The 25462-nt window shown below is 43.4% G+C and overlaps 1 protein-coding gene, 1 long non-coding RNA gene and 1 pseudogene across 6 annotated transcripts in view; 2 read left to right on the top strand and 1 right to left on the bottom strand.

Annotated features, from left to right (window-relative positions):
* PIGL (phosphatidylinositol glycan anchor biosynthesis class L) overlaps positions 1 to 25462 on the bottom strand; it is a 64706-nt gene that overhangs the window by 38470 nt on the left and 774 nt on the right. For all 5 annotated transcript variants that reach the window (XM_067715500.1, XM_067715502.1, XM_067715497.1 and 2 more), the window contains exon 2: positions 14189 to 14288. In XM_067715500.1, coding sequence (XP_067571601.1) covers positions 14189 to 14288 — 100 coding nt within the window. The remainder of the gene's footprint in view (positions 1 to 14188; positions 14289 to 25462) is intronic.
* LOC137212283 (uncharacterized) lies at positions 3549 to 14800 on the top strand. The gene is made up of 3 exons (XR_010937426.1): positions 3549 to 5090; positions 12420 to 12588; positions 14376 to 14800. It is a non-coding gene; the product is annotated as an uncharacterized lncRNA (long non-coding RNA).
* Positions 17299 to 21277, top strand: LOC137212282 (mitochondrial intermembrane space import and assembly protein 40 pseudogene; annotated as a pseudogene).

Here is a 25462-nt window from a genome sequence, read left to right as displayed (position 1 = left end):
AACGAGAGACATTCTGATTCTTCTTCAGCTCAGCTAGGACCAATGGAAGAGGCGTCTCTATGCCTTACCTTTTCCTCTGGAAAACAGTGATTTCCAAAGTTAAGGAAGACACTGGATTGGAGGGTGACAAGGAGAAAGGGATGGCAGAGAAAGAGCAAATCTGCAGGACAGTTTGGTGAGAAGTAAAGGAACTTCATTCTCATCTGTTGGGCAGAAGGAAGCTGAGATGGGGGAGGGCCTCTCCTCAAGGAGCTGCATCCGAGGACCAATGTTAGTTGCTTCCGCGGTCTCGTAAGGAGTGACTGGGCTAAGGCTGTGTTATCGGTATGCGGGGTCAGGGGACAGCATACTTTGGGCTACACACAGAGGTTTCCCCAGGAATGCCAGTGACTGGAGATTCTGGTATTTTCTTCCTCACTCTTGCAGTCCTTTCTGCTCTTGAATCCCTATCAGGAGCCTGCTCCCACGCCCGGACTCCACGCAAAGAGACCAAATAATGCCCCCTCCCAGGCGACCTGATCCAGGCTTCTCCACTCCACTTCTCTCTCATGGGAATTCGGACCTGCAACTCAGACACAGCAACCCAGAGGTTCCCAAACATTACTGTGCCTTAGGACCATCTGGGGGGTCTGTAAAAAATGCAGAATCCGGACCCCTCACCCCACTAGAGTCAAGAGGATTACAGTAGAGCCTAGGTACCTGCATTTTCACAGGCACCACAGGTAGTTCTGCTGCACCAGGCCTACAGATCAATCCCCGTATTTTATGAAATACCATTCCAGTTAGTCTGTTTGGATGGAGGGGGGCCATGGAAAGCCAGGGCCATGGAGACCATAAGCACAGGCCAAAGCAGAGGGGAGGCCATGTGGCCCTGGTGTGCTTTGGGCAAGTTACTTAACCTCTCTGTTTCTTCAGTTCGAAAATGGAGTAATAACAGTATCCACCTCATAGGACCGAGAAGTAAACAAGTTAATATATTTAAAGCATGCAGAATAGCGCTGGATACAGAGTGAGGATGTGTCAGCTATTATTATTATAAGGCTGCTGATCCTGTTTCACTGGAAAAGGAAGAAATGGGGAAAAGGAAGTGGCAGCAGAAAGGGATGGCTTGGGGGAGAGAGGGCTTCGCTGGACGCTGGCGTCTTGCACTCTGCCTGCATGACACACCACTCCCCTGGTGTTCACACCACGCGGCTTGGGGCCTCTGACACTTTTTGGGTTTTCCACCTGTAATGCTCCCCTGCTGCTTCTTCACCAGCCTGCCTTTTAGGCATTCGTGACTCGGCTCAGGTCACTAGAACAGTCACATCTTTAGGAAGACCTGCCCCAAATCTCAGGTCAGGTGAAGCAGCGCTCCTTGGAGACCTTCCTCTGCCCTTGCCCTTGCGCTCTATCTCTGCTCTTACCATGGCATGATGAAAATGTATGTGCTCATCTTCTCCCTAGCCTGGGGGCTCCTGGAGGGGTGAGTCTGTTTCACTTACCAGTCTGGTCCCGGCTGTCAGCCCAGGCCAGGTGTGGAGCCAGGCAGAGGGGAACCTGGGATACCTGCTCTACTGTGGCTGGTCCTGCACAAGCCTCCACTACCCCCAGATGCACTCAGTGGGCTGGTGAGGGTCTTGAGTCTGAACTTGGTGGTCGGAGAAAGACTAATAGCCAAGTCAGAAACCACAAGCTCATTCCTAAGACCTCAAAGCCAAAGACTTGTCCTATGACTACATCCAAAAATAATTCAAAGAGTTAGGAGATTCATGAACTTGGTTTCTACCGCCTCCTTGAAAAAAAAAAAAAGGAAGGGATTAATATTTATTGAGCAGTTATACTTGCCAGGCTTTGGGTTCCAGATTTCGTTCAAATAAGGGGCCTGTGAGGCAAGCAGCACCCCTACTGTGTAGCTACGAAGCCATGATTTAAAAAAAAAAAAATTATTTATTTATTTATTTAGCTGCACTGGGTCTTAGTTGTGGCATGTGAACTCTTAGTTGCAGCATGCATGTGGGATCTAGTTCCCCAACCAGGGATAGAACCCAGGCCCCCTGCATTGGGAACGCAGAGTCTTAACCACTGGACCGCCAGGGAAATCCCCAAAGCCATGATTTCTAACACGCGGCTGTCGGCTGCCCGGCACTACCTGGCACAAAAGACGAAGTAATGGAAGACCCTCAGGTCTCATCCTGGAGGTGGACAGGAAGCCCACCCTGCAGACACTGGTGTATAATTAAATAGTGTTTTACTCTATGTAGCACGCCAGAGTGAGCGGCCATGGGGATTTATTTCACGAGGTTAACGAGGTTTCTAGGAAGGCCACGGGACAGTTTTATTAGTCAAATAAATTATGATACAGGTATCCCATGGAGTAGTATGGAGTACTGAAAAATGAACTATATTTGTGCTTGTATGTAAATATATATTTGTGAAGTATTGAAGGTATGGAAGTTTACACATCAAGAGGTTAACAGTGGTTTCTTCTGAGGAGAGAAGTGTATGGAAGGAGACATTCATTTCTTTCACTTGATATATTTTTGTACTGTTTGTTTTTACAATTAACATTATAAATGTTCTATTATTAAATGTTACTATGATTTTCATAACAGCTTGGTTGAGATTATAATTCACATGCTATGCAATTCACTCACTTAAAGTGCACAATTCAATGTGTTTTCGTTTTTAGTATGTTAACAGAGTCGTGCAACCGTCACGGCAGTCAATTTTAGGAGATTTTCATCACCTCAAAAAAATAAACCCCATTATGAGTCCCTCCCCACTCCCCTCTCCGCCCCACTCCTGGCAGCCACTGATCTACTTTCTGTCTCCATGGATTTGCCAGTTCTGGGTGTTTCGGATAAACGGACTCATACACTATGTGGCTGTTACCTGACTTCTTTTTTTTTTTTTTTTGCGGTACGCGGGCCGCTCACTGTCGGGGCCTCTCCTGTTGCAGAGCACGCTCCGGACGCGCAGGCTCAGCGACCATGGCTCACGGGCCCAGCCGCTCCGCGGCACGTGGGATCTTCCCGGACAGGGGCACGAACCCGTGTCCCCTGCGTCGGCAGGCGGACTCTCAACCACTGCGCCACCAGGGAAGCCCCTATCTGGCTTCTTTTTAGGTGCATCCACACTGTAGCATGTATCAGTACTTCACTCCTTTTTGTGGTTGAATAATATTCCACAGTGTGGATAGACCACATTTTGTTTGCCCATTCATCAGCTGATGGGAATTTGAGTTGTTTCTAACTTTTGACTACTGTGTACAGTGCTGCTATGAACATCCATGTACACGTTTTTGTTTGAATGTCTGTTTTCAATTCTTTTAGGTCTTTACTTTGGAATAGAATTGCTGGGTAATGGTAATTCTGTATTTAAGTTTTTGAGGAACTGCCAAACTCTTTTACATGATGACTGAACTATTTTACAAACCCACCAGTGCATGAGGGTTCCAATTTCTCTGAATCCCGGCCTACACTTGGTATTTCTCTTCTAATTTTATTCTTAAAAAATGGTTGGGCTTCCCTGGTGGCGCAGTGGTTAAGAATCGGCCTGCTGGGCATCCCTGGTGGCGCAGTGGTTGAGAGTCCGCCTGCCGATGCAGGGGACGCGGGTTCGTGCCCCAGTCCGGGAAGATCCCATGTGCTGCGGAGCGGCTGGGCCCGTGAGCCATGGCCGCTGAGCCTGCGCGTCCGGAGCCTGTGCTCCGCAACGGGAGAGGCCACAACAGTGAGAGGCCCGCGTACCACACACACAAAAATAAATAAATAAAATAAAATAAAATAAAAAATGGTCAACCTAGTCGGTGTGAAGTAGTGTCTCACAGTGGTTTTGATTTCTATCCTATAATGACTAATGACGTTGAGCATCTTTTCCTATGCTTATTGGCCATTTGTATATCTTTGGAGAAATAGCTATTCAAGTCCTTCATATCTTATTTTATCTGTTATGTATACTATACTCTATATAGTATATAAGGAATATTACATTTATATCTATCTACCTATCGATATCTGGATATTAATTCCTTATCAGATGTATGATCTGCAAATATTTTCTCTCATTCTGTGAGTTGTCTTTTCACTCTCTTGATAGTATGCATCAGGCACTAAAGTTTTTAATTTTGATGATGAAGTCTATTTTTTCTTTTGTTGGTTGTATATGCTTTTGGTGTCATATCTAAGAGGGCTTTACCTGACCCAAGCTCATGAAGATTTGCTCCTATATTTTCTTTCAAGAGTTTTATAGTTTTAGCTCTTATATTTAGGTCTTTTTGAGCTAACTTTTGGGTTTAGTGTAGGGAAGGGGTCCAAGTTTGTTCTTTCGTATGTGGATATCCATTTGTGGAAAAGAGTATTGTTGCCCCATTGAACTGTCTTAGCAGCCCTGTTGAAAACCAATTGACTGTATATATGAGGGTAACAGTATTATTAAAGAAAGAAAGAAAAAGAAAACCTAAAAAAGAATAGATCCTATAAATCCTTCCAGTACAGAAACTGGCTAGTTAAGCTGTGGCTCAGCCTTGCAGAACTAGGTCTACCTCACCATGACAGTTTTGCCAAAGTACGACCACATCGTCTTAAATTGCAACACATACAGGCAGCTGCAATTTTTCTTATCCCAAGCGCTCTCTGGAACATCCCACAAATGACTAAGAATTATTTCTTGGAACTTGGTGTTATGGAGAAATAATCTGAAAAACTGACCCAATAACCTTTCTTCTGGATCCTAACACTCTTTGTCTATAAGACTTGCATGGTAGAGAATTAGTTGCCTCTTATCCAAAGTTTTTGGTGCCTAGTACAATTTTTGTAGATGCTCTAGACTGAATATTTGTGTCCCCTCAAAATTCGTACGTTGAAACCTGTTTCCCCAATGTGATGGTATTTGGAGGTGGGGCCTTTGGGAGGTGATGAGGTCATGAGGGCAGAGCCCTCATGCATGGGATTAGTGTCCTTATAATAGAGACCCTGGAGAGCTCCCTTGCCTCTTTTGCCAGGAGAGGATACAGCAAGAAGAGAGCCATCTGTGAACCAGTAAACAGGCCCTCACCAGACACCAAATCTGCTGACACTCTGATCTTGGACTTCTCAGCCTCCAGAACGGTGAGACATAACTTTCTGCTGTTTGTGAGCCACCCAGTCTACGGTATTTGGTTATTAAAAGGGCTGCTGTTTAGTTTTTTACATCCCTATTCAGCTCTCTGATGCAAGGACCCCAGCATGTCACAGTGAACACAGTCTACCGTGGATGTCATGAAATGTACCGGTGCTTAGTAAAATGGAAAGCACTTAAAAGTGTGTCAGCTGTATTGCCAAGCTGAGCACATAAACCTCCATTTGTAGAAGAACAGCCATATCTAAACACGTCCTGCTCTGCTCTGGATAAGATCTAGGCGCTTGAGGTAAAGTCGCCATCTCATCCAGTCATTGTACGTATAAGAAAAGAGAAGCCCAAAGAGGGGACATTATTTGCCAAAGGGAACACAGTCGGTTTGTGGCAGAGCTACAACCTGAAGCCCCATTTCATGACCCCTGGACCAGAGCTCTTTCCGTCATACTGTACTTCCCTCATTTTCTTTTCTCTGGTCTTGATTTCCTCTTACTCATTCTCCCTTCAACTGCTAGCAGGACTCCTAGGTGGAAATATGGACTTCCACTTACAGTGCCAGTAACACTTCCACTTCACTCTCTTCCCTCAGACGCCATCGAACACAACAAAAGGAATAACAGTTATAGAGCATCGACTTTGATGAAGCAAAAAAACCCCCACCATATCAGAAAATCAGAAAACATAAACATACCCGCCCAATACTGTAAGATCTGCCCCAGAAAGAGGGGCATACAGCTGGCCAGCAGATGCTCTACCTTGCATCTGCTTTTAGCAGGATTTGAAAGTCCCTCAAAGTCAAGCCTCACCATCCTCAGAGGCACCAGTACTCTTTGATTAGCACTGTGAGAACCAGAGATAATAACGGTCAAGGAGAAGCACACTTTGAAGGAGAATCATGTTGATAAGCTATTTCTGGTGATGTGACATCATGTCTCCTTGCCCCAGGAGAGTACCAAAAGGCGAATAAGAAAAAACACAAGGGCTTCCCTGGTGGCGCAGTGGTTAAGAATCCGCCTGCCAATGCAGGGGACACGGGTTTGAGCCCTGGTCCGGGAAGATCCCACATGCCGTGGAGCAGCTAAGCCCATGCACCACAACTACTGAGCCCACGTGCCACAACTACTGAAGCCCGCATGCCTAGAGCCCGTGCTCCGCAACAAGAGGAGCCACCGCAATGCGAAGCCCTCGCACCGCAACAAAGAGTAGCCCCCGCTCGCCGCAACTAGAGAAAGCCCGCGAGCAGCAACGAAGACCCAACGCGGCCAAAAATAAATAAATAAAATGAATTAAAAAAAAGAAAACGCACGAAAAATCTAGGTGCCTCCATGATAAAGGAAAGAGAATATCTGAAGAGCTGCAGCTGAAGACAGTTAACATTCAGTAGACGTTTCGGATGGCCTAACCACTGGACCGCCAGGGAATTCCCAGAAATAATATATTTTAAAATAAATCTAATGAAACTTTTGGCTTACAAGTAATGTATGCTCACTATCAAAACTATGGAAAATACAGAAAAGTGTAAAGAAAGTATACACTGCTTTTTAAACTCAACATTATATTATGAACATCTTCCTGGGTTATTAACTATGCAGAGAAAACTCTGAATTGTGGTTTCATGTTCTGGACCGTGGCTATATAATTCATTGCCTACTGCTAAATTAGGTTGCTACCAACTTTTTGCTATTGTGAAGAGTGCTGTAATGAGTATCACAGTACACAGTCACCCTGAATCCTATTTTTGTGGTATATTTGCAGCCTCTTTCCAGGAGTAGAATCAGCCACAAATACATGCTTTGTTAAGCCCACCCTCCCTGGTCCCACTCTACTTCTGTACTGACTTATGTGACTTATGTGACTTAAAGACCCAGCCTCCCTTCAGCTCCCAGAATAACCCGCCTTTGAAGTAGCAGGGAAGCGGCTTTCCAAGTTCACACAGTAGCTCCGCATCAGCTCGGTCCACTTCGGTCTCCTCCCCTGGTTCCTTTTCTAGGAAACATTCCTGTCCTGCGCGCCCTTTGGGAGGACGGGAGCCCTGCTCTGCTCTTGCCAACTGGAACTGGAGCTGTGCCCTTGCCCTGTGCCCAGGCACTTCCGTGTGTATTTGGAGAAAGGCTGCGAGGAGCTTTGTTTTCATCCCTTATAGTGAGAGGACGCTTGGTCAGATCCACTTTGGCAGTTGGCATACGGTCTTTCCCGGTTTTTTTGGGGGGAAGGCCCTTACTGGGTCGAGAGAGAGAGAGGGGGTTTAATTACCAACATGACCCCAACAGTCCCAGACTCTCTGCTTTGTGGCTTCTCTTTCACTGTATGATTTGTGTAGATTTATTGGAAAACACAAAGAGTTCCAGGAACTGCTAGCAAGCCAGGCTCATTTACGGTTTATACTAGGTACTGGATTCTGTTTCCTTGTTCAGCTCAAATTAGTCTGTCAAAGTCTTGGGCTTGTTAATGCCGGAATGGTGTTAAGACAAGCACTGGGAATGAGATTTTCATGACGCTGAACCTTTAGGACAGTGGAGCCAAGCTTATAGAATGGCAAAAATCAAGAGATGTAGACAAATTCTTCCAAACCAAAGTACTCACTTAGGACTTTCCGGAAGGTTAAAAATAACTACGCAAGTCAGGGATCAAGACTGTTTCACTTAATTAAAAAGTGGGAACAGTCTCACTGAAGTCTCAGAAATTGGTTTGCTAATCACCATTTCTGGGTAAATGAAGAAAAAGTGAGGAAGGGTGTTGAGACGCTTCGGTATCATCTAAGTTCTCGAGACCACACGTTTACGTGCTGCCACAGGAAGAAAGCTTCTGGTATAAGCGGAGTCATTCATTTATTCAACAAACATGAACTGAGCAACTACTATGTGTCAAGGGTTAAGACAGAGGTTGCGGATACAGGAATAAAAGATATAGAGGGGCTTATGGCGCAGATTAAAAAATTAGTGTATGTGCTAGGATAGAACGGGACAATGAGAATATAACCGAAGTGCCTAAGAAAATCTGGGATGGTGCTGCAGAGTCTAAGGTAATCTTGAGCTGGGGTTTGAGGGATGAAGAGGTGTTTGCTAGAGGGCCAGGGTGTGGGGTGCTGGGAAGAGAGGAAGCGTGTGGAAGAGGGCCAGGCACATGAATGGGTGTGGACGCAGAGGAAAGCGTGGTGTGTTTGTGGCCCAGCTTACATACGAGGACACAGGTTGGGGCGCTGGGAGTCCTCCCTGTTTTAGTTGTGGGAATAGCTGTGACGTGGCATCGCAGGTGCAGGACGATGGGAGCATGGATCAGACCACGATCAGTTCTGAGACCCCATAAGTTTTGCCCAACAGTTGGTCATTGGGCCCGGAAGCATTTTAATGGGCCTGGGTTATAACCGGAGGGTCTGCGGGGGTCAGGCCCCCCGCATTTCCAGCCAGAGCCCTTTGGAGCAGCTTATCTGACCCTGTGCCCGCTCATCCTCCAGAATGAGGCCCATGAGACAAGCACAGTGTTTATAAAAAGGCTTCAAAGCATTATTATCTTTTCAAGGAATTCTATTCTATGTTTTGAACTTATCAAACCAAATATTATCAAAACGTACGCAGAATTATTTCTAATTTAGCCTTCACTTGTAGGGATAGAAGCTGAGTACAGAGGGAAGAATGTTTTATTAGGTGGAGTAGTCTTTAAAAAATATAATACATCAATATAACCGTTTCATTGTGCTTCACTTTATTGCGCTTCAGAGATGCTGCATTTTTTTTTTTTTTTTTTTTTTTTTGGCGGTACGCGGGCCTCTCACTGCTGTGGCCTCTCCCCTTGCGGAGCACAGGCTCCGGACGCGCAGGCTCAGCGGCCATGGCGCACGGGCCCAGCCGCTCCGTGGCATGTGGGATCTTCCCAGACCGGGGCACAAACCCGTGCCCCCTGCGTCGGCAGCGGACTCTCAACCACTGCGCCACCAGGGAAGCCCGCATTTTTTTAATAAATGGAAGGTTTGTGGCAACCGTGTGAGAGCAAGTCTATTGGTGCCACTTTTCCAACAGCATTTGCGCTCTTCATGTCTCTGTGTCACATTTCAGTAATTCTTGTAACATTTCAAGCTTTTTCATTATTATCATCATATTTGTTATGGTGATCTATGATCAATGATCTTTGATGTTATTATTACAACTCGCTGAAGGCTCAGATCGTATCTATTTTTTAATTAAGCTATGTATGTTGTCTTTTTAGACATAATGCTACTGCATACTTAATACGCTATAATGTCGACGTAACTTTTATATGCACTGGGAAACCAAAACGTTCCTGTGACTTGCTTTATTGTGATATTCGCTTTATTGAAGTGGGCTGGACCCCAACCTGTGATATGTCTGAGGTCTGCTTGTACTTTTTTTTTTTTTACATCTTTATTGGAGTATAATTGCTTTACAGTGTTGTGTTAGTTTCTGCTGTACAACCAAGTGAATCAGCCATATGTATACATATATCCATCCCCATATCCCCTCCCTCTTGAGCCTCCCTCCCAGCCTCTCTATCCCAGTCCTCTATGTCATCACAAAGCACCGAGCTGATCTCCCTGTGCTATGCGGCTGCTTCCCACTAGCTACCTATTTTACATTTGGTAGTGTATATATGCCCATGCCACTCTCTCACTTCGTGCCAGCCTACCCTTCCCCACTGTGTCCTCAAGTCCGTTCTCTACATCTGCATCTTTATTCCTGCCCTGCCACTAGGTTCATCAGTACCATTTTTTTTTTAGATTCCATATATGTGCGTTTCTGCTTGTACTTTAAAAAGTAATATAGGCGGGCTTCCCTGGTGGCACGGTGGTTGAGAGTCCGCCTGCCGATGCAGGGGACACGGGTTCATGCCGCGGTCCGGGAAGTTCCCACATGCCGCGGAGCGGCTGAGCCCCTGAGCCATGGCCGCTGAGCCTGCGCGTCCGGAGCCTGTGCTCCGCAATGGGAGAGGCCACAACAGTGAGAGGCCCGCGTACCGCAAAAAAAAAAAAGTAATATAGGCTTCCTGAAAAAGCAAAAGCGAAATAAAACTGTACAGAATTCTGTGGAATTAAGAAGTGCAAGTGTCCTTCCCTGGTCCAGTTAAGTAGCAGCTACTATTAACGAGTCTGGTATATGTTCTTTTAGAAATTATCTATGTGTACGGAAAAGTGTGTTTACTTTTTGTTTTGTTTTGAAATGTAAATGAAATAATTCTATGGACTCTTCCTAATATATTAAGAAGCACAAAAGCAACAAATGAATACTAAATCTGTGGGTTGCATTTCCCAATCACATTCAATTCCCAAGTACCCTGGAGAGGGTCTCTAAGCCCCTTCTAGGCCTGAACCTTGGCACAGTGAACGTTTCTGCAAACTCAGCAGTGGCGACGGTCAGGCCAACACCTACTACCCGGCTCCTGGACCTTGAACTGTTCTCCTTCTTCAGCATCTAGCACAGCGCCTTTCCCAGTCCAGGCACTTAATATGCATCTGTTAATAACATGCAGTTAAATATCATATGGTTCATTAAATCAGCAGAACCCACAGATATTAAGGAGCTAGGTACAATCACCCAAAGTATCCATTTGGTTGTCTGATTACTGAGATGCCTTCTCATCTTGAGACCTGAACTTTTTTCCCTCTTTAAGGCGTTGGATAAGGGTTTACTTTAAAAAAAATTGTATTTATTTATTTATTTGGTCACATAGGCTCTTAGTTGCAGCACGTGGGCTCCTTAGTTGTGTCATGCAAACTCTTAATTGTGGCATGCATGTGGGATCTGGTTCCCTGACCAGGGATCAAACCCGGGCCTGCTGCATTGGGGGCGCGGAGTCTTATCCACTGCACCACCAGTGAAGTCCCTGGATAAGGGTTTACCTGACTGAGCTCCTCTGGCTAAACGTCTCCCTGAAACCCAGCCACGAAGTTCAGAACAATGGAAGACAGCAGACAACATCAACCAAATGTTCTCTTAAACACGCATTGGTCTTCCAAATACACTAACAAAGTGGTGACCTACTTTCTCGCAGAAAGTCAGGAATCAGTTCCGTCTTCCTTTCTGCTTTCGAGTCCTAGCACTGACTGCCATTTGTTAAATGTCTTAAGCTTTAGTTTCTTCGTGTGAAACTGAAAAAGGATAATAAAGACCTATCTTTCTACAGTTAGTGGAAGAATTAAATGAGATGACCTTTGTGAAATTGTGAGTCCCTTCATGGAGTTGACAAAGCACGGTGACCACAGAGCCTCAGCTGGAACGCCAGCTCTACCACATATTAGCTGGATGACCCCGGGCCAATGACTCAACCTCTCACTAGGCCTGTTTCTTATCTATAACGTGGAAGAAGTAATTGGATTATTTTGAAGGTTTTAAGATCACGTATTTAGTATGGTCTTTGGCACTGACAATAACAGTTTAATATACATTTACCATTATTATTCCGAGTGTAGGTCCTCCATAAAACTTTTTCTTTTTCTCTTTCTCCCCTTCATTCTTCTCCTTGACCCATCTAAATAACCCAAAGCAAGATTCCAAAGCTCTGCTTTTTCTGGGTTAGGAAATGAGAAGCTGAAAGACTAAAAGTTGCAGGTTGCTAGGGACTGAATTGTGTCCTCCCACAATTCATGTGTTGAAGCCCTAATCCACAATGTGACTGTATTTGGAGACGGGGTCTTTAGGAGGTAATTAAGGTTAAGTGAGGTCATAATGGTGGGACCCTAACCCTATAAGACTGGTGGTCTTATAAGAAGAGGAAGAGAGAAACTTCTCTCTCCCTGCTACATGTGAGCAGTGAGGAGACGGCCATCCGCACACCAAGAAGCAAACTCTCTCCAGAAATCGACCCTGCTGCACCTTGATCTTATACTTCCAGCCACCAGAACTGTGAGAAAAAAATACATTTCTGGGGACTTTCCTGGTGGCTCAGTGGTTAAGACTGCGCTCCCAATGCAGGGGTCCCGGGCTTGATCCCTGGTCAGGGAACTAGATTCTGTGTGCATGCCGCAACTAAGAGTTTGCATGCTACAACTAAGGAGCCCACCTGCTGCAACTAAGGAGCCCACGTGCCACAACTAAGACCCAGCGCCACCAAATAAGTAAATATTAAAAAGAAAAACTTCTGTTGTTTAAGCCACCCAGTCTCTGGTATTTTGCCATGGCAGCCTGAGCAGACTAAGATACCTGGTTTCCTTGAATCTTCAAACTGGCTTCTTGAAGTATTTATTTTTAAGAAGTTTACTAACCCCCTCCTGTAGCATCTTCAAAGTAGGGGATATTGCTGAAGCTGCATGATCTTCGGGATATGTAAAAATTGTAATAAATTAAGTCAGAGTCTTCGTTTCTTATCAAAAGGATGCATGAGCCAACATGAAGAGGCCAAAGAGGAGACAACTGGAGTATCAAAGAACACAATGACTTAAACTGAAAATCCGAACACGTGAACACAGAAGTTCCTAATGAAATAAAGCAGTGGCCTCCCCATCCAAGAAACAAACAAACAAACAATGGGTTACCATCGGAGGTATGTAGGGGATCAACTCCTATTCTGAAAACGGCGATTAAAGGGAAAGAATTAAGCATTTAGCCTGTCTTTTGGGATCAAAGTACCTATCAGGATAACTAAATAGCCCCAGTTGATAAAGTTCTGCTTTATAGAAGAATATATAGCTAATACATTTGGAACGCAGGAGACATTTAGAAAGTCACCGTTTTGCAACTTCTAGTTCATTAAGGATTCGTGAAAGCACCGCGTGAAAGGCTGATGTGGGTCTTTACAGTGAACGGGGCGGCCATTGCCACGTGAGCTCACTAAGAGTGAGGCACACAGTATGTGTGACAGACAGTCACATGCGTGACTAAAAGTGAGACAGATAGTACATGTCCTGAAATGACGGAACAGGGAGTACACAGTGCAGCTTCTTGCCCCTGAAAGTTAGCGTTCATTTCCAGTTTGCAAGAAATATGGAGGATAGAGGAACTGCTTAGGTAAAACCACGAGGGAGCAGACAGACAAATCCTTCTGTACGACAACTGACTCAGGTTTTCAACAATCAGTGCAAGGTCGGGGGGGGGGAGGGACACGCAGAATATCAACCAGGTATAATGTGTGCACTCTGTCTACATCCTGATTTGAACAAACCAACTGTGAAAAGACATTCATTTTTGAGCTACTTGGAGTAGCTCAAAATGGACTGTGCATTGGAGACATCAAGGAATTGCTGTTACTATTAATTTTGTTAGATGGATAATAATGACATTGTGCCTGCATGAAAAAAAAGTCTATCTTCTTAAGAGATGTATCCCGAAGTACGTAGGGATAGAATAACCTGATGGTTGGGTTTTCTTTTTAAAATACTTCACACACAGGAGGGATAAATTGGGAGACTGGGATTGACACATACACACTACTATATATAAAACAGATAACTAATAAGGACCTACTGTAGAGCACGGGAAGTCTACTCAATACTCTGTAATGGCCTATACGGGAAAAGAATCTAAACAAGAATGGATACATGTATATGTATAACTGAGTCACTTTGCTGTACACCTGAAACTAACACAACAGAGTAAATCAACTCTACTCCAATAAAATTTTTAAAAAAATATATAACAGCTAAGTTACAACTGCAAAAAAACCACAACTTCACACACAACAGATGTTATGTGGGGTTAGATGAAGTACGTATGGCAAAGGCTTGACAATCACTGGTCTCAGATTATAGGCATGTAGGGTTCGTAATACTGTTCTTTACACTTTTGACTCTTTTTTTTTGGCTGCGGCATATGGGATCTTAGTTCCCTGACCAGGGGTCGAACCTGTGGCCGCTGCAATGGAAGTGCAGAGTCTTAACCACTGGACCTCCAGGGAAGTCCCTGAAATTTTTTATAATAATTTTTTTTAAAGATTCAAGAGAAGCAGCTATCTTAAGACAAAATCTGAACAGAAGTTGAAAAAATTCACTTGCACTACACTGTCACTTAAAAACAAACGTGAAACTATTTTCTGTAGACTTCTCAAGTAAGATGTTCTTATCCACCCACGTTATGTTTGTGTCTGTTCAGTGTACCACTGCATTTTTATTGCCAATGAATTTCCACTTGTTAAAAGATAAGTTTACCTGTTGTCAATAATCATTACGTTGGAGGGTGGAATCCCCAAAACATCACAGCTCTGCAAAAGTTCCTTCTTACGAGTCTCCCCTTGATTGTAGTAATTTCCTGAGGATAACAAATACACAGTTGTCGATTTCTTTATCAGTGGAGATCTATCGTTCACTCATTCTTATCTCATCTTGTTCCCTATAGGATTTAAGCTACCTGAAAATTTTGTGGTGGTGATAAAAAGTTGAAGAAGACGCAACGCTAGGGTTACTATCAGACACTCCTGTGAGAAGCCGTCTTTAGAATCACCTTTGAATTCTTCCCCATCTCTGTGTCTCTCCCTGTGTCTGTCCATCTGCCTGCCTGTCTATGTACCTTTCAGCTCCAAGCTACAGGCTTTGAGCACCTGCTTTGCAGTTAAACAGATTTAGGACTGACCCTTCTGTAACCACTCAGAACAAGTCAGGTATCTGGACACACTATTTGTTTGGGCCCCTTATTATTTAATCTTATTTATTTTTTAAATTATAGTTGATTTACAATGTTGTGTTAATTTCTGCTGTAGAGCAAAGTGACTCAGTTATACACATATATACATTCTTTTTAAAATATTCTTTTCTATTAAGGTTTATCACAGGATATTGAATACAGTTCCCTGTGCTATACAGTAGGACCTTGTTGTTTATCCATCCTACATATAATAGCTTGCGTCTGCTTATCCCAAACTCCCTCCCCCACTCCCCTTCCCCTTGGCAACCACAAGTCTGTTCTCTTATGTCTGTGAGTCTGTTTCTGTTTTGTAGATAGAGTCATTTGTGCCATATTTTAGATTCCCTGTATAAGTGATATCATATGGTATTTGTTTCTCTTTCTGACTCACTTCACTTAGTATGATAATCTCTAGTTGCATCCATGTTGCTGCAAATGGCATTATTTCGTTCTTTTTTATGGCTGAGTAGTATTCCGTAGTATATATAAACCACACTGTCTTTATCCATTCATCTGTCGATGGACATTTAGGTTGTTTCCATGTCTTGGCTATTGTGAACAGTGCTGCTGTGAACATAGGGGTGCATGTATCTTCTTGAATTATAGTTTTGTCCTGGTATATGTCGTTTGGTCCCCTGTAAATTGATAGTCTTCAAATATCTGTTAAGCACTTATTTAAAGAGGCTGCTACTCCTGAGTGTTACAGGAAAATAGCCTCCGTCAGAGTTTAGTAACCAGCTCTCCCAGCATGTCCCCGGGGATCTGGACCACATCAGCACCCCAGATAGCTTGCGAAGTCTTTATTTTCCCAACACAGACACTATACTTCCCAAGAATGGTTCTGTTAAGTAACGGCTCTGTATCCTTACAAATAACATACGGTGACGTTTTGGTACCACTTAAATTGCCCTTATGAGCAATTGTCTAGCTACTGGCCCCCTTAATTCAACCCTCCAGCAGATAACTGCATGTGTGCTTTGTGCTAGTTACTTAACTCTCCTGAGCCACGGTTCCTGTACCTGTGCAGTGGGGATGATGGACGTCTGTCTCCAAAGGCTTTCCTAAGGATTATATGATGAGACACATCGACCTAGTCAGGTGCTCAGTGTTTCTCTTCTCTTCCCTTGACTGCTTTCTCTTTCCCTTCCCCCTCCTCCTCTCCTTTCTTCCTGAATTATAATTCTCCCTCATCATCCAGATCAAATGCCATTCCCTCTGGGAAGCCTTCTGCTCGTTTCCCCGGCAAGCAGTCATTTCCAGTATTCTGCTCAGAAATGTGAACTTTCCTCCGTGATCTGATTATTAATGCCTAAATGTCATTGACCTGAAAAGCCACTCTGTATCATCCTGGTGTCAGCGCACTGCAGGCACTCCAGAGGCCCCGAGCAGAGAGTGGCTCTGCTTACTGTTCCAGAAAACTCAGAAAGGAACTCCCAAGTGAAACCTTTCAACTTTGGCAGGGGTTACTCTAGGGCTAGTTTTGAACTGTTTGAACCCGGATAGGAGACAGTCATTACATTGTATCTGATAAAAGGACTAACCCCCAAAAGACTCCAGAAAATAGCTTAATTTTGTACTGTTCTCATCACAGATTTTTGAGTCAAATAGAAATTGTCAATTTTTGTGATGGTCATTATATTTTAGGTTCCCCTCTCCTATTTTATCTCAAGGTTACTTATCTTCGGTGATAAGTGAATAGTCTAACGTACACTAGTGATGGGCTTCCTAACCTCAGAGGCCGAGCATGTTAGACTCTGGTTACAGTTGTGAGAAACAGCTTAGAAGTGAGGCCAAGGTGTTTTTGGACCTGGTTTTATTGCTTTGTGTTTGAACTGAGGAACTTAGAACAAGTTAGGGAGTTGAAGTCAGAGAGCATTTTCAACATTTTCATTCACTCTGGTGAACGTGTAAGCACTTCAGTGGAGTAAGTGTCTGGGACCCTCCAGCAGCTCCTGACTGGCATTCTCTAGAACAGTGTCCCCTGGGTGCATGTGGGGTGCACAGGACCATCTGCTGGGGTGGAGGAAAGGTTTTGGAACTTCTCCTCCTAATTTGTTTACCTTGTCCTTTATACATGTCAACTTTCATTGTTTTAGACTGTACACATTAAATCAGTGGTCTAGTTACTTAATATAATTATAAATAAATACACATATAATGGGAGTATATGTTCAAAAACTTTTACCAATAGGAAAATGTGACCCCAAAAAAAGCTTGGAGATCATTATTCTAGAAGGCAGAAAACAAATGGGATTAATGTAGATTTATTTATATAGAACTACATTGTGTGTGTGTGTGTGTGTGTGTGTGTGTGATAACTAATACTTAGTAATAACTAGCAAACATAATGACATTTAACAGAAATTAAATTCACTTTGTAAAAGACCCACATTTACACAGCACAATGTATAAAGGTAGACATTTGTTTTACCTTAAAAATTCATTTATTTATTCTAAATAGGTAAAAAGACTTACATGGTTAAAAATACAAAGAAACAAGACCGTATAGATATTTTTTTAAAAAGCCCCTCTCCCACTCCTCTAGTTACCCATTTTCCTACCCTGGAAGTTTTAATTTGTTAGAATGGGAAGTGGTTTGAGACTCAAGGCATCGTGGACCCAATACCTGGCCTTCCACTAACTTTGTGAACCTGAAGAGATTCTTTAAGTTCCTGGGTTTCAGGAATGCTAGCAAGGGTTTTCCTTGAACATGACTAAGCTAATTCTAAAATGTATTGGGAAGAAAAAAAGGTCCACATTGTCTCAACTATAAAATGGGGGAGTTTAGGTTCTCTACCACTTAGGGTCTACCCGGGAAAACAGAAACCATATCAAATATCTACATCAGTAAGAATTTAATGAAAAGAATTTGAAACGTAGCTGATGGAGGAATTGAGGGCCAAAGAGGGAAGAGTGAGAGACCTAGAGTGTAGTGATGGAGGAAGTAACTACCAGCCCTAGGCTGGAGAGGTAAGAGGAGGCAATATCACTCAAGCCCAAACCGGGTTCCCCAGGAGCTGAAACCCAAAGAGCTGGCCACCTTCCGTTAGAAGGTGTCCACAGAGCCCAGCTGGAGAAATCACGATGTGCGTATGTGTGATACACACACACACAGGGGAAGGATCATGCCCCTCTGATGAGCAGTTTGAAAGATGGAAGCAGCAAGAGGAGAGGGGCCCAAGAGGCGGGATTTGCGAGGATGTCTCTCTCGAGCTGAAGACAGACGGATAAATCCTGTCTAAGCCGAGTGAACAGGCATGGGGGCTCTAGAGCCACTCACCCGTTTGGTTCATCGAATACCAAGACTCTCCTAGACTCGGCCAAGGGTTTGTGACCGCGCGGGGCGCCAGTGGGGACTCTCAGAAAGAAATAGGAAAGAGGAGGAAAAGGGGACAGGGCCTGGGTTGGTGGCATACTGGGGAGTGCCCTCCATGTGCGGGCCATGTCATAAACAGTTTGATAACATTCTTTTTTTCTATCCTTTTAGTCCTCTGGCTTTCTTGCCCAGCTTTCGAAATTTTCGAGATATACATACACAGATATATTTTTTACAAAATAGGGCCAGAGATATGTAACCTTTGAGTCCTGTTCTGAAGTTTCTATCACTCTCTTAAACATAATTCATATTTATCTTGTTTATTTTATTTTTTTGGCTGTGCCACGTGGCAAAAAAACCTTAGTTCCCCAACCAGCATCTTAGTTCCCCAACCAGGGATCAAACCTGTGCCCCTTGCAGTGGAAGTGCAGAGTCCTAACCACTGGATCGCCAGGGAAGTTCCCATAATTCATATTTTAAATATTACTAATTTATCCCATTCTTAATAAGATGCAGTCAATCTTAAGATCATATATTTTTAGAAATCCCAAATGTATTGAGTTAGAAAGAAAAGAGTAAAATAGATGAGACTAACACTTTTGAGCCTGGATCTAAATTTATCTCAATAAGGAAAATTCTGAATAATTATTCATGATTAAAAAGCAATAGTGAGGGACATCCCTGGTGGCACAGTGGTTAGGAATCCACCTGCCAATGCAGGGGACACAGGTTCAAGCCCTGGTCTTGGAAGATCCCACATGCCAAGGAGCAACTAAGCCCGTGCACCACAACTACCGAGCCTGCGCTCTAGAGCCCGTGAGCCACAACTACTGAGCCCGCGTGCCACAACTACTGAAGCCCACACACCTAGAGCCCGTGCTCTGCAACAAGAGAAGCCCGCGCACTGTAATGAAGAGTAGCCCCCACTTGCTGCAATTAGAGAAAGCCCGCGCGCAGCAACGAAGACCTAGCGCACCAAAAACGACAAAAAAAAACAAAAAACAAATCGGGGGAAAAAAAAGCAATAGTGAAAATAACCTTATAAGTTCTGTTTTAGGAAATATGGTGAGTCAGATGTCTGGAGAAACCCCCATAGAATACCTGAACATGTGAAATAAAAGGCAAGCATGTTTTAGAATGTATGGCTGAGCTGGCAGGAAAGTAAGGGCTGTCTTTGGAGGTCATAAACAGTAGGTAAGCACAAATCCAGATAGGTAGGGTGCAGCTGAAGCCAGGTCAGCTGGTGGCCTGAAGTTGGGCCAGGAGATAAAACTTGGGCACGAATAAGGAAACCTCCACACAAAGATAGGACCCTCAGAAGGCAATACCTGCAGTGGGTGAACTAGGGGAAAAACCACCCGAAACAGAGATGGTGGGGCTACTTCTGTGTCTTAGACTTGTTTCTAGTGGAAGGGAAAATAAGAAAAATGTCACCCCCTGAGAACTGTCAACGACACACTCGCCTTCACTTGGTGTGGCACACTGTAGTTTCCAAATGTAGCCACTGCAATAATTCTAGTCCACATGCACTTCTAGAACCTTGCTGCTTCCTATCAAGAGGTGGTATTTCTCTCTTTGAACCTGGATGTGACTTGTGACGGCCTTGACACACAATGCAGTCAAAGTGATATACGTGCTTTCCAAGGCTAGGCCACAGCAGGCAAGGCGGCTCCCCTGAGGGCAGGCCCTCTCGCATACTTGCCCAGGAACCCCGTCACCAGGCTGTGAGGAAGCCCAGGCTACATGGATTGACCATATGTGGATGTTCTGGCCCGCATCTCTAGCTAAGTCAGGTGATTCCAGTCTCCAGCCTTTGGGTATTCCAGCTGAGGTACTAACCATCATGGGGTAGAGACAACTGCTCTCTGTCTGAAACCATGAGAGATAAAGTGTTATGATTGTTTTAAGCCACTAAGCCTCGAGATAATTTGTTGCACACCATCAGGCAACTGATGTACTTGAGTTTGGGCCCTGAATTTACACTACCTCTATGGCCCGAAAAGTCTCAGTATAAAATTTTAATTTAGAGTGATCTAAGATGGGTAGTTCCCTTTGCTGCCTGGCTGAAGCAAACATAAACATGAAAATATTATCACAGGAGAGGTCACGGCGTGAGGCCGCCGCCACGGTCGCCGTGAGGTCGGAGCGCCGGGCTGCACCATGGCCTACTGCCGGCAGGAAGGGAAGGATCGAATCATATCTGTGACCAAAGAAGACCATGAAACTCCAAGCAACGCGGACCTGGTGGCCGACGACCCCAATGATCCTTATGAGGAGCACGGACTGATCCTGCCCAACGGAGACGTCAACTGGAACTGCCCGTGCCTGGGGGGCATGGCCAGCGGCCCGTGTGGGGAACAGTTCAAGGCGGCCTTTTCCTGCTTCCACTACAGCACAGAAGATGTCAAGGGGTCGGACTGTGTAGACCAGTTCCAGGCCATGCAGGAGTGCATGCAGAAGTACCCGGACCTCTATCCCCAGAAGGAGGAGAAGCCAGCGGATGGATTAGAGGAAACGGCTGTCTCTGAGGCTGCCACGACCAAAGTAGAGGGGTCCAGCTAATGAGGGCCCTGGTCTCCAGCCTCCTTCAGAGAGGATGAACCTCTCCAAGAAAGTGTCTCTCCCTCTGTTGTTCTGTGCACTGTAATGTACAAAATAACTTATTGAGTGATCAGGGGTCTTGGCCCCTTGACATGTACACTGAAACATGGGTTGTTTGTATGTGTGTCTCACATAACCTGTCAGCGAATGTAGCCACTTTTGAATTCTCAGATTGTCCTGAATTTTGCCATTTTGAAATAATGTGCTGAATAATCTCAACAACCAAAAATCTTTATCTGGGAGTGTCTCTTGTGAGTGAGCTGATCTATTCTGATTCATTGTATCCCTTTTAGTAGATTTTATACCCAGTTGGAAAGTGAGATAGAAACAAACATCTTCCTTTAAAAATGCTGGAGGGGGGCCATTCCTTATAGAAGAGGCGGGATGATCAGACCTTGAGTATTGGACGAAGCACTCTGCTTCATTTCTGATATATTTTGGTTTCTAGTTTGCATTGAGCTCCACGTTTTCTACGTTTGGAAAACAGAGCTTTGGACCCTCTGAGTGACTCCCTTTGTAAGTGAAGAGAAAGGCTGTTTTTTTCTCTTCTTGTTATCCCAAAAGCCCTGCTTTGGGGTCTGTGTTCACACTGGCTCTGTCTCAGCCTGTTCAGATGCAACGTTCTTGAGAGGTGGGGACCTAATCATTACCAAAGTAGCACCCGAGAGGGGAAACGGTGTCAATTAAAAGGAAAACGTGATTTTTACCAGAAAAAAAAAAAATTATCACAAGTATGGTTCCATGAAACATGTGCTTACAATTAAAAAAAAAATCACAAAACACACAGGGAAACAAGTCACTCAATGAGTTACTCAAAGAGCAGAGGCAGACACAAAGACTGCAGAAATTGGAATTATTAGAAGTAGATATGTGTTTAATATATTTAAAGAAATAAAAACGTCAAAGTATGAGGAAGTAACAAGAGACTGTAATATTTGCAAAAGAAGCTCTGAATATGAGAAACAGATGAATGGACAAAATTACTCGTCATCTCAATATATATGTAAGGCCTTTATTATAAATCTACTGAAGGACATTAAAAAAGGCCAATATAAATGAGGAGACGCACCATAAAATCATAGACAGAGAGGCTTCATGTTGTAAACTGGTCGATTTTTCCCAATATTGATCAACGGAGTCAGTGAAATTCCAATAAAAACGCCAGCAAGGTTTTTCCTTGGGCATGCCCAAACTAGTTCTAAAATGTATCTGGGGACTTCCCTGATGGCACAGTGGTTAAGAATTCTCCTGCCGGGCTTCCCTGGTGGCGCAGTGGTTGAGAGTCCGCCTGCCGATGCAGGGGACACGGGTTCGTGCCCCGGTCCGGGAGGACCCCACATGCCGCGGAGCGGCTGGGCCCGTGAGCCATGGCCGCTGAGCCTGCGCGTCCGGAGCCTGTGCTCCGCAACGGGAGAGACCACAACAGTGAGAGGCCCGCGTACCGCAAAAAAAAAAAAAAAGAATTCTCCTGCCAATGTAGGGGACACAGGTTTGATCCCTGGTCGGGGAAGATCGCACATACTGCAGAGAAACTAAGCCCATGCACCACAACTACTGAGGCTGCGTGCCACAAATACTGAAGCCCGAGTGCCTAGAGCCCGTGCTCCGCAACAAGAGAAGCCACCAGAACGAGAAGCCCACGTACCGCAATTAGAGAAAGCCCGCACACAGCAAAATGAAGACCCAATGCAGCCAAAAATAAATAAATAAAAATTTATAAAAAAAAAATAAAATGTTTGGAAGAAGGTCAAAAATGGCAAACACACCCGGAGGAACAACAGATCAGAGGGCTGGCCCTACCAGATACAGTGTTGTAAAAGCTACAGAAGTTAATTGCTGTAAAAGCTACAGCATGATATTGGCACAGGGATGTCAAGCTGACTGAAGGGACAGTATACAGAGCAGAAATACACGGAGCTCTGACATATGAGAGGTGGCAGTGCAGTCAGGAGGGGAAAGGATGGCCTGAACTGGTTTTCCCGACTCCAGTCTTTCCCTCCAAACGGTTCTCCATATGCCACCAGTATGAGCTTGCTGAAACACAGAACTGGCTGTGTTAATTCTCCAGCACATGCATTCTACAACACCCTACTACCTACTGTGGCTTCCTCTCATGTGTATATTAATAGGTACTTCAATGGTTACATAAATCGGAGAAATGCTGGACTAAACAAAATTAAATAGGAATTTTTTATAGCAAGACTTCTCCAAGATATTGATAGTCAAATAAGGACCGTGCACCTCTAAAGGGGGAATATCACATCCGGTTGATTTCCCTAAACTTGTCAGGTCAAGGTATTAACATTTTTTTTTTTTAATAGCAGCTTGAGGAACTGGTATTTCGTGGAACATACACTGGGAATCAAAATGGTTACTTCCTTAACTGATACAGCAGCAAGGCAATGTGTGTGGGTGCAATGGTTTAGAACAGGAAAGAGCCACTGGGTCCTGGCTCCTCTGTGTTCTAGCTCTTCACTTTGGTCAAGTTACCTAACTTCGTGGTTCAGTTTCCACAGTTAAAAAATGAGAAAAACAAATTATATATACGTGTAATGCCTATCATAGGATTGCTGAGAGGATTAAATGAGCAACTAATAACAAAATACATTTTTTCCTGCTTCTCCCTACCCCTTACAACTGGAGATGTAGTTAGAATGAGTTATTCAAATGAGTCCAAGACTTACTTATGCTTTTACTATTGCCCTGAATGGCTTGCCCCATTTCCTGTATACTTAAGTCCTATTTTTAAAGACTAGCTCAAAAGAAAAGCTCTTTGGAGAAGTTTCCTTAATCCAATTGATGCTTTTCCCCATTTTGAGTCCACAGTCTTTTCTCTGTCAATTACAGCTTTCATTGTGTTATATCATGTAATTAACTTCCTGTTTTTCAGGTTAGAATAAATCAGGAAGGTGGGTAATGTTTAGTCCGTACATTTTTTAAATGAGTTGGGTATTTTAAAAGTAATTTAAAAAATTACAAGAGAAAACAATTTAAACAGGAAGTTGGATTCAGAGGAAATAATGAAAGACAACAATGAAGATACTGAGTTTTAGTATGTGTCAAGGGCGTAGTGTTATATTTTTTACTTAAAAAAATTTTGATTTCTGGCCCCAACCTACTAAAAAATAAGGAGAAATTTATTAAAGAATCCTGTGTACCTATAATACTTTGTAAATAAAATCCAGGCATCTTGTAACAAATTTTGCTTATAATTTGATTCCCATAGTTGTAATATGAAACATAAATAAAATTAAAAGCAAACAAAAAATGAGGCCATTACTTGCATATATTTGCAGTTAATATCCTTAATAGCACAAACTGAGAAGAAAAGTGCTTAGATTGAAATTCTCAATATTTATGAAAAATGGTTTAATCTTACTGGTAACAAAAGATTTTGAAGGAAAAAAATGTTAGTCAAATCAAGAAATATTATACATAAAGAGATTATTTGTAATAGAGATAACCTGGGGGGGGAAAAAACCCTAAATATATGTATAATAAGGGATGACTAACTAAATTAAGGTTTATCTGTATGAAACCATTTAAAAGCCTATATATCTAGTTCTTATAAACATAGGTAAATATTTAAAATATAAGTTTCAGAAGGACATGGTCCTCACCTAGCTTGTTTTCAGTTTTATTCCTAGGGCAGAGAATAAGTCCTGGCAGATAGACTTTTTCTTAATTAAAAACTTTTTTTATGAAGACTTTTTTTAAAAGAGCAGTTTTAGGTTCACAGCAAAATTGAGGGTAAGGTACAGAGAGTTTCCATATACTCCCTGCCCTCACACATGTACAGCCTCCCCCATTATCAGCATCTCCCACCAGATGGTACACTTGTTACAATCGATGAACCTACACGGACACATAATAATCACCCCAAGTCCATGGTTTACATTAGGGTTCACTCCTGGTCTTGTACATTCTATGGGTTTGGACAACTGTATAATGACATGCACCCACCATTATATTATACCATACAGAGTATTTTCACTGCCCTAAGAATCCTCTCTGCTCTGTCTATACATCCTTCCTCTCATCCCAACCCCTGATCCCCACTGATCTTTTTACTGTCTCCATAGTTTTGCCTTTTCCAGATTGTCACATAGTTGGAATCACACAGTACAAAGCCTTTTCAGATTGGCTTCTATCACTTAGTAATACGCATTTAAAATTCTTCCTTTTCATGGCTTGATAGCTCATTTCTTTTTGCCTCTAATATTCCATTGTCTGGATGGACCACAGTTTATTTATCCACTCACCTACTGAAGGACATCTTGGTTGCTTCCAAGTTTTGTCAATTATGAATAAAGCTTCTGTAAACATCTGTGTGCAGGTTTTTGTGTGAACATGTTTTCAGTTCCTCTGGGTAAATACCAAGGAGGGCTACTGCTGGATGGTTTGGTAAGAGTATGTTTAGGTTTGTAAGAGACTACCAAACTAACTGCCTTACAAAGTGGCTGAACCGCTTTGCGTTCCCACCAACAATGAATGAGAGTACCTTGGTGCCACATCCTCACCAGCATTTGATGTTGTCAGTGTTCCGGATTTTGGCCATTTTAATAGTAAGCAGTGCACAAAAATCTTTAATAAATATTTGAGAAATTAATGAAAAGGTAATATTCGGTGAAAAATATAGTCTTATAAAATGTGCTTACTGAGAAAAATCTGTATAGAAAAAGATCGGGTACGAAACAACCAAATGGGAAAAGAGGTCACTGGGCATTTGTTAAAAACAGCTTTATTGAGGTATGATTTTTACATACCATAAAATTCACCCATTATATATGTACACTTCAATTATTCCATTTATACAGCTGTGCAATTACCACCATAACCCAGTATCATGGTCAATTTGTTTTCTCATTCCTTCTTTTCTGTATGG

This window comes from Pseudorca crassidens, chromosome 19 (genome assembly GCF_039906515.1).
Source record: "Pseudorca crassidens isolate mPseCra1 chromosome 19, mPseCra1.hap1, whole genome shotgun sequence".
Classification (NCBI taxonomy): Eukaryota; Metazoa; Chordata; class Mammalia; order Artiodactyla; family Delphinidae; genus Pseudorca; species Pseudorca crassidens.
The sequence above is the reverse complement of the archived record's forward strand: the minus strand, read 5'-3'. Positions and strand labels throughout refer to the sequence as shown.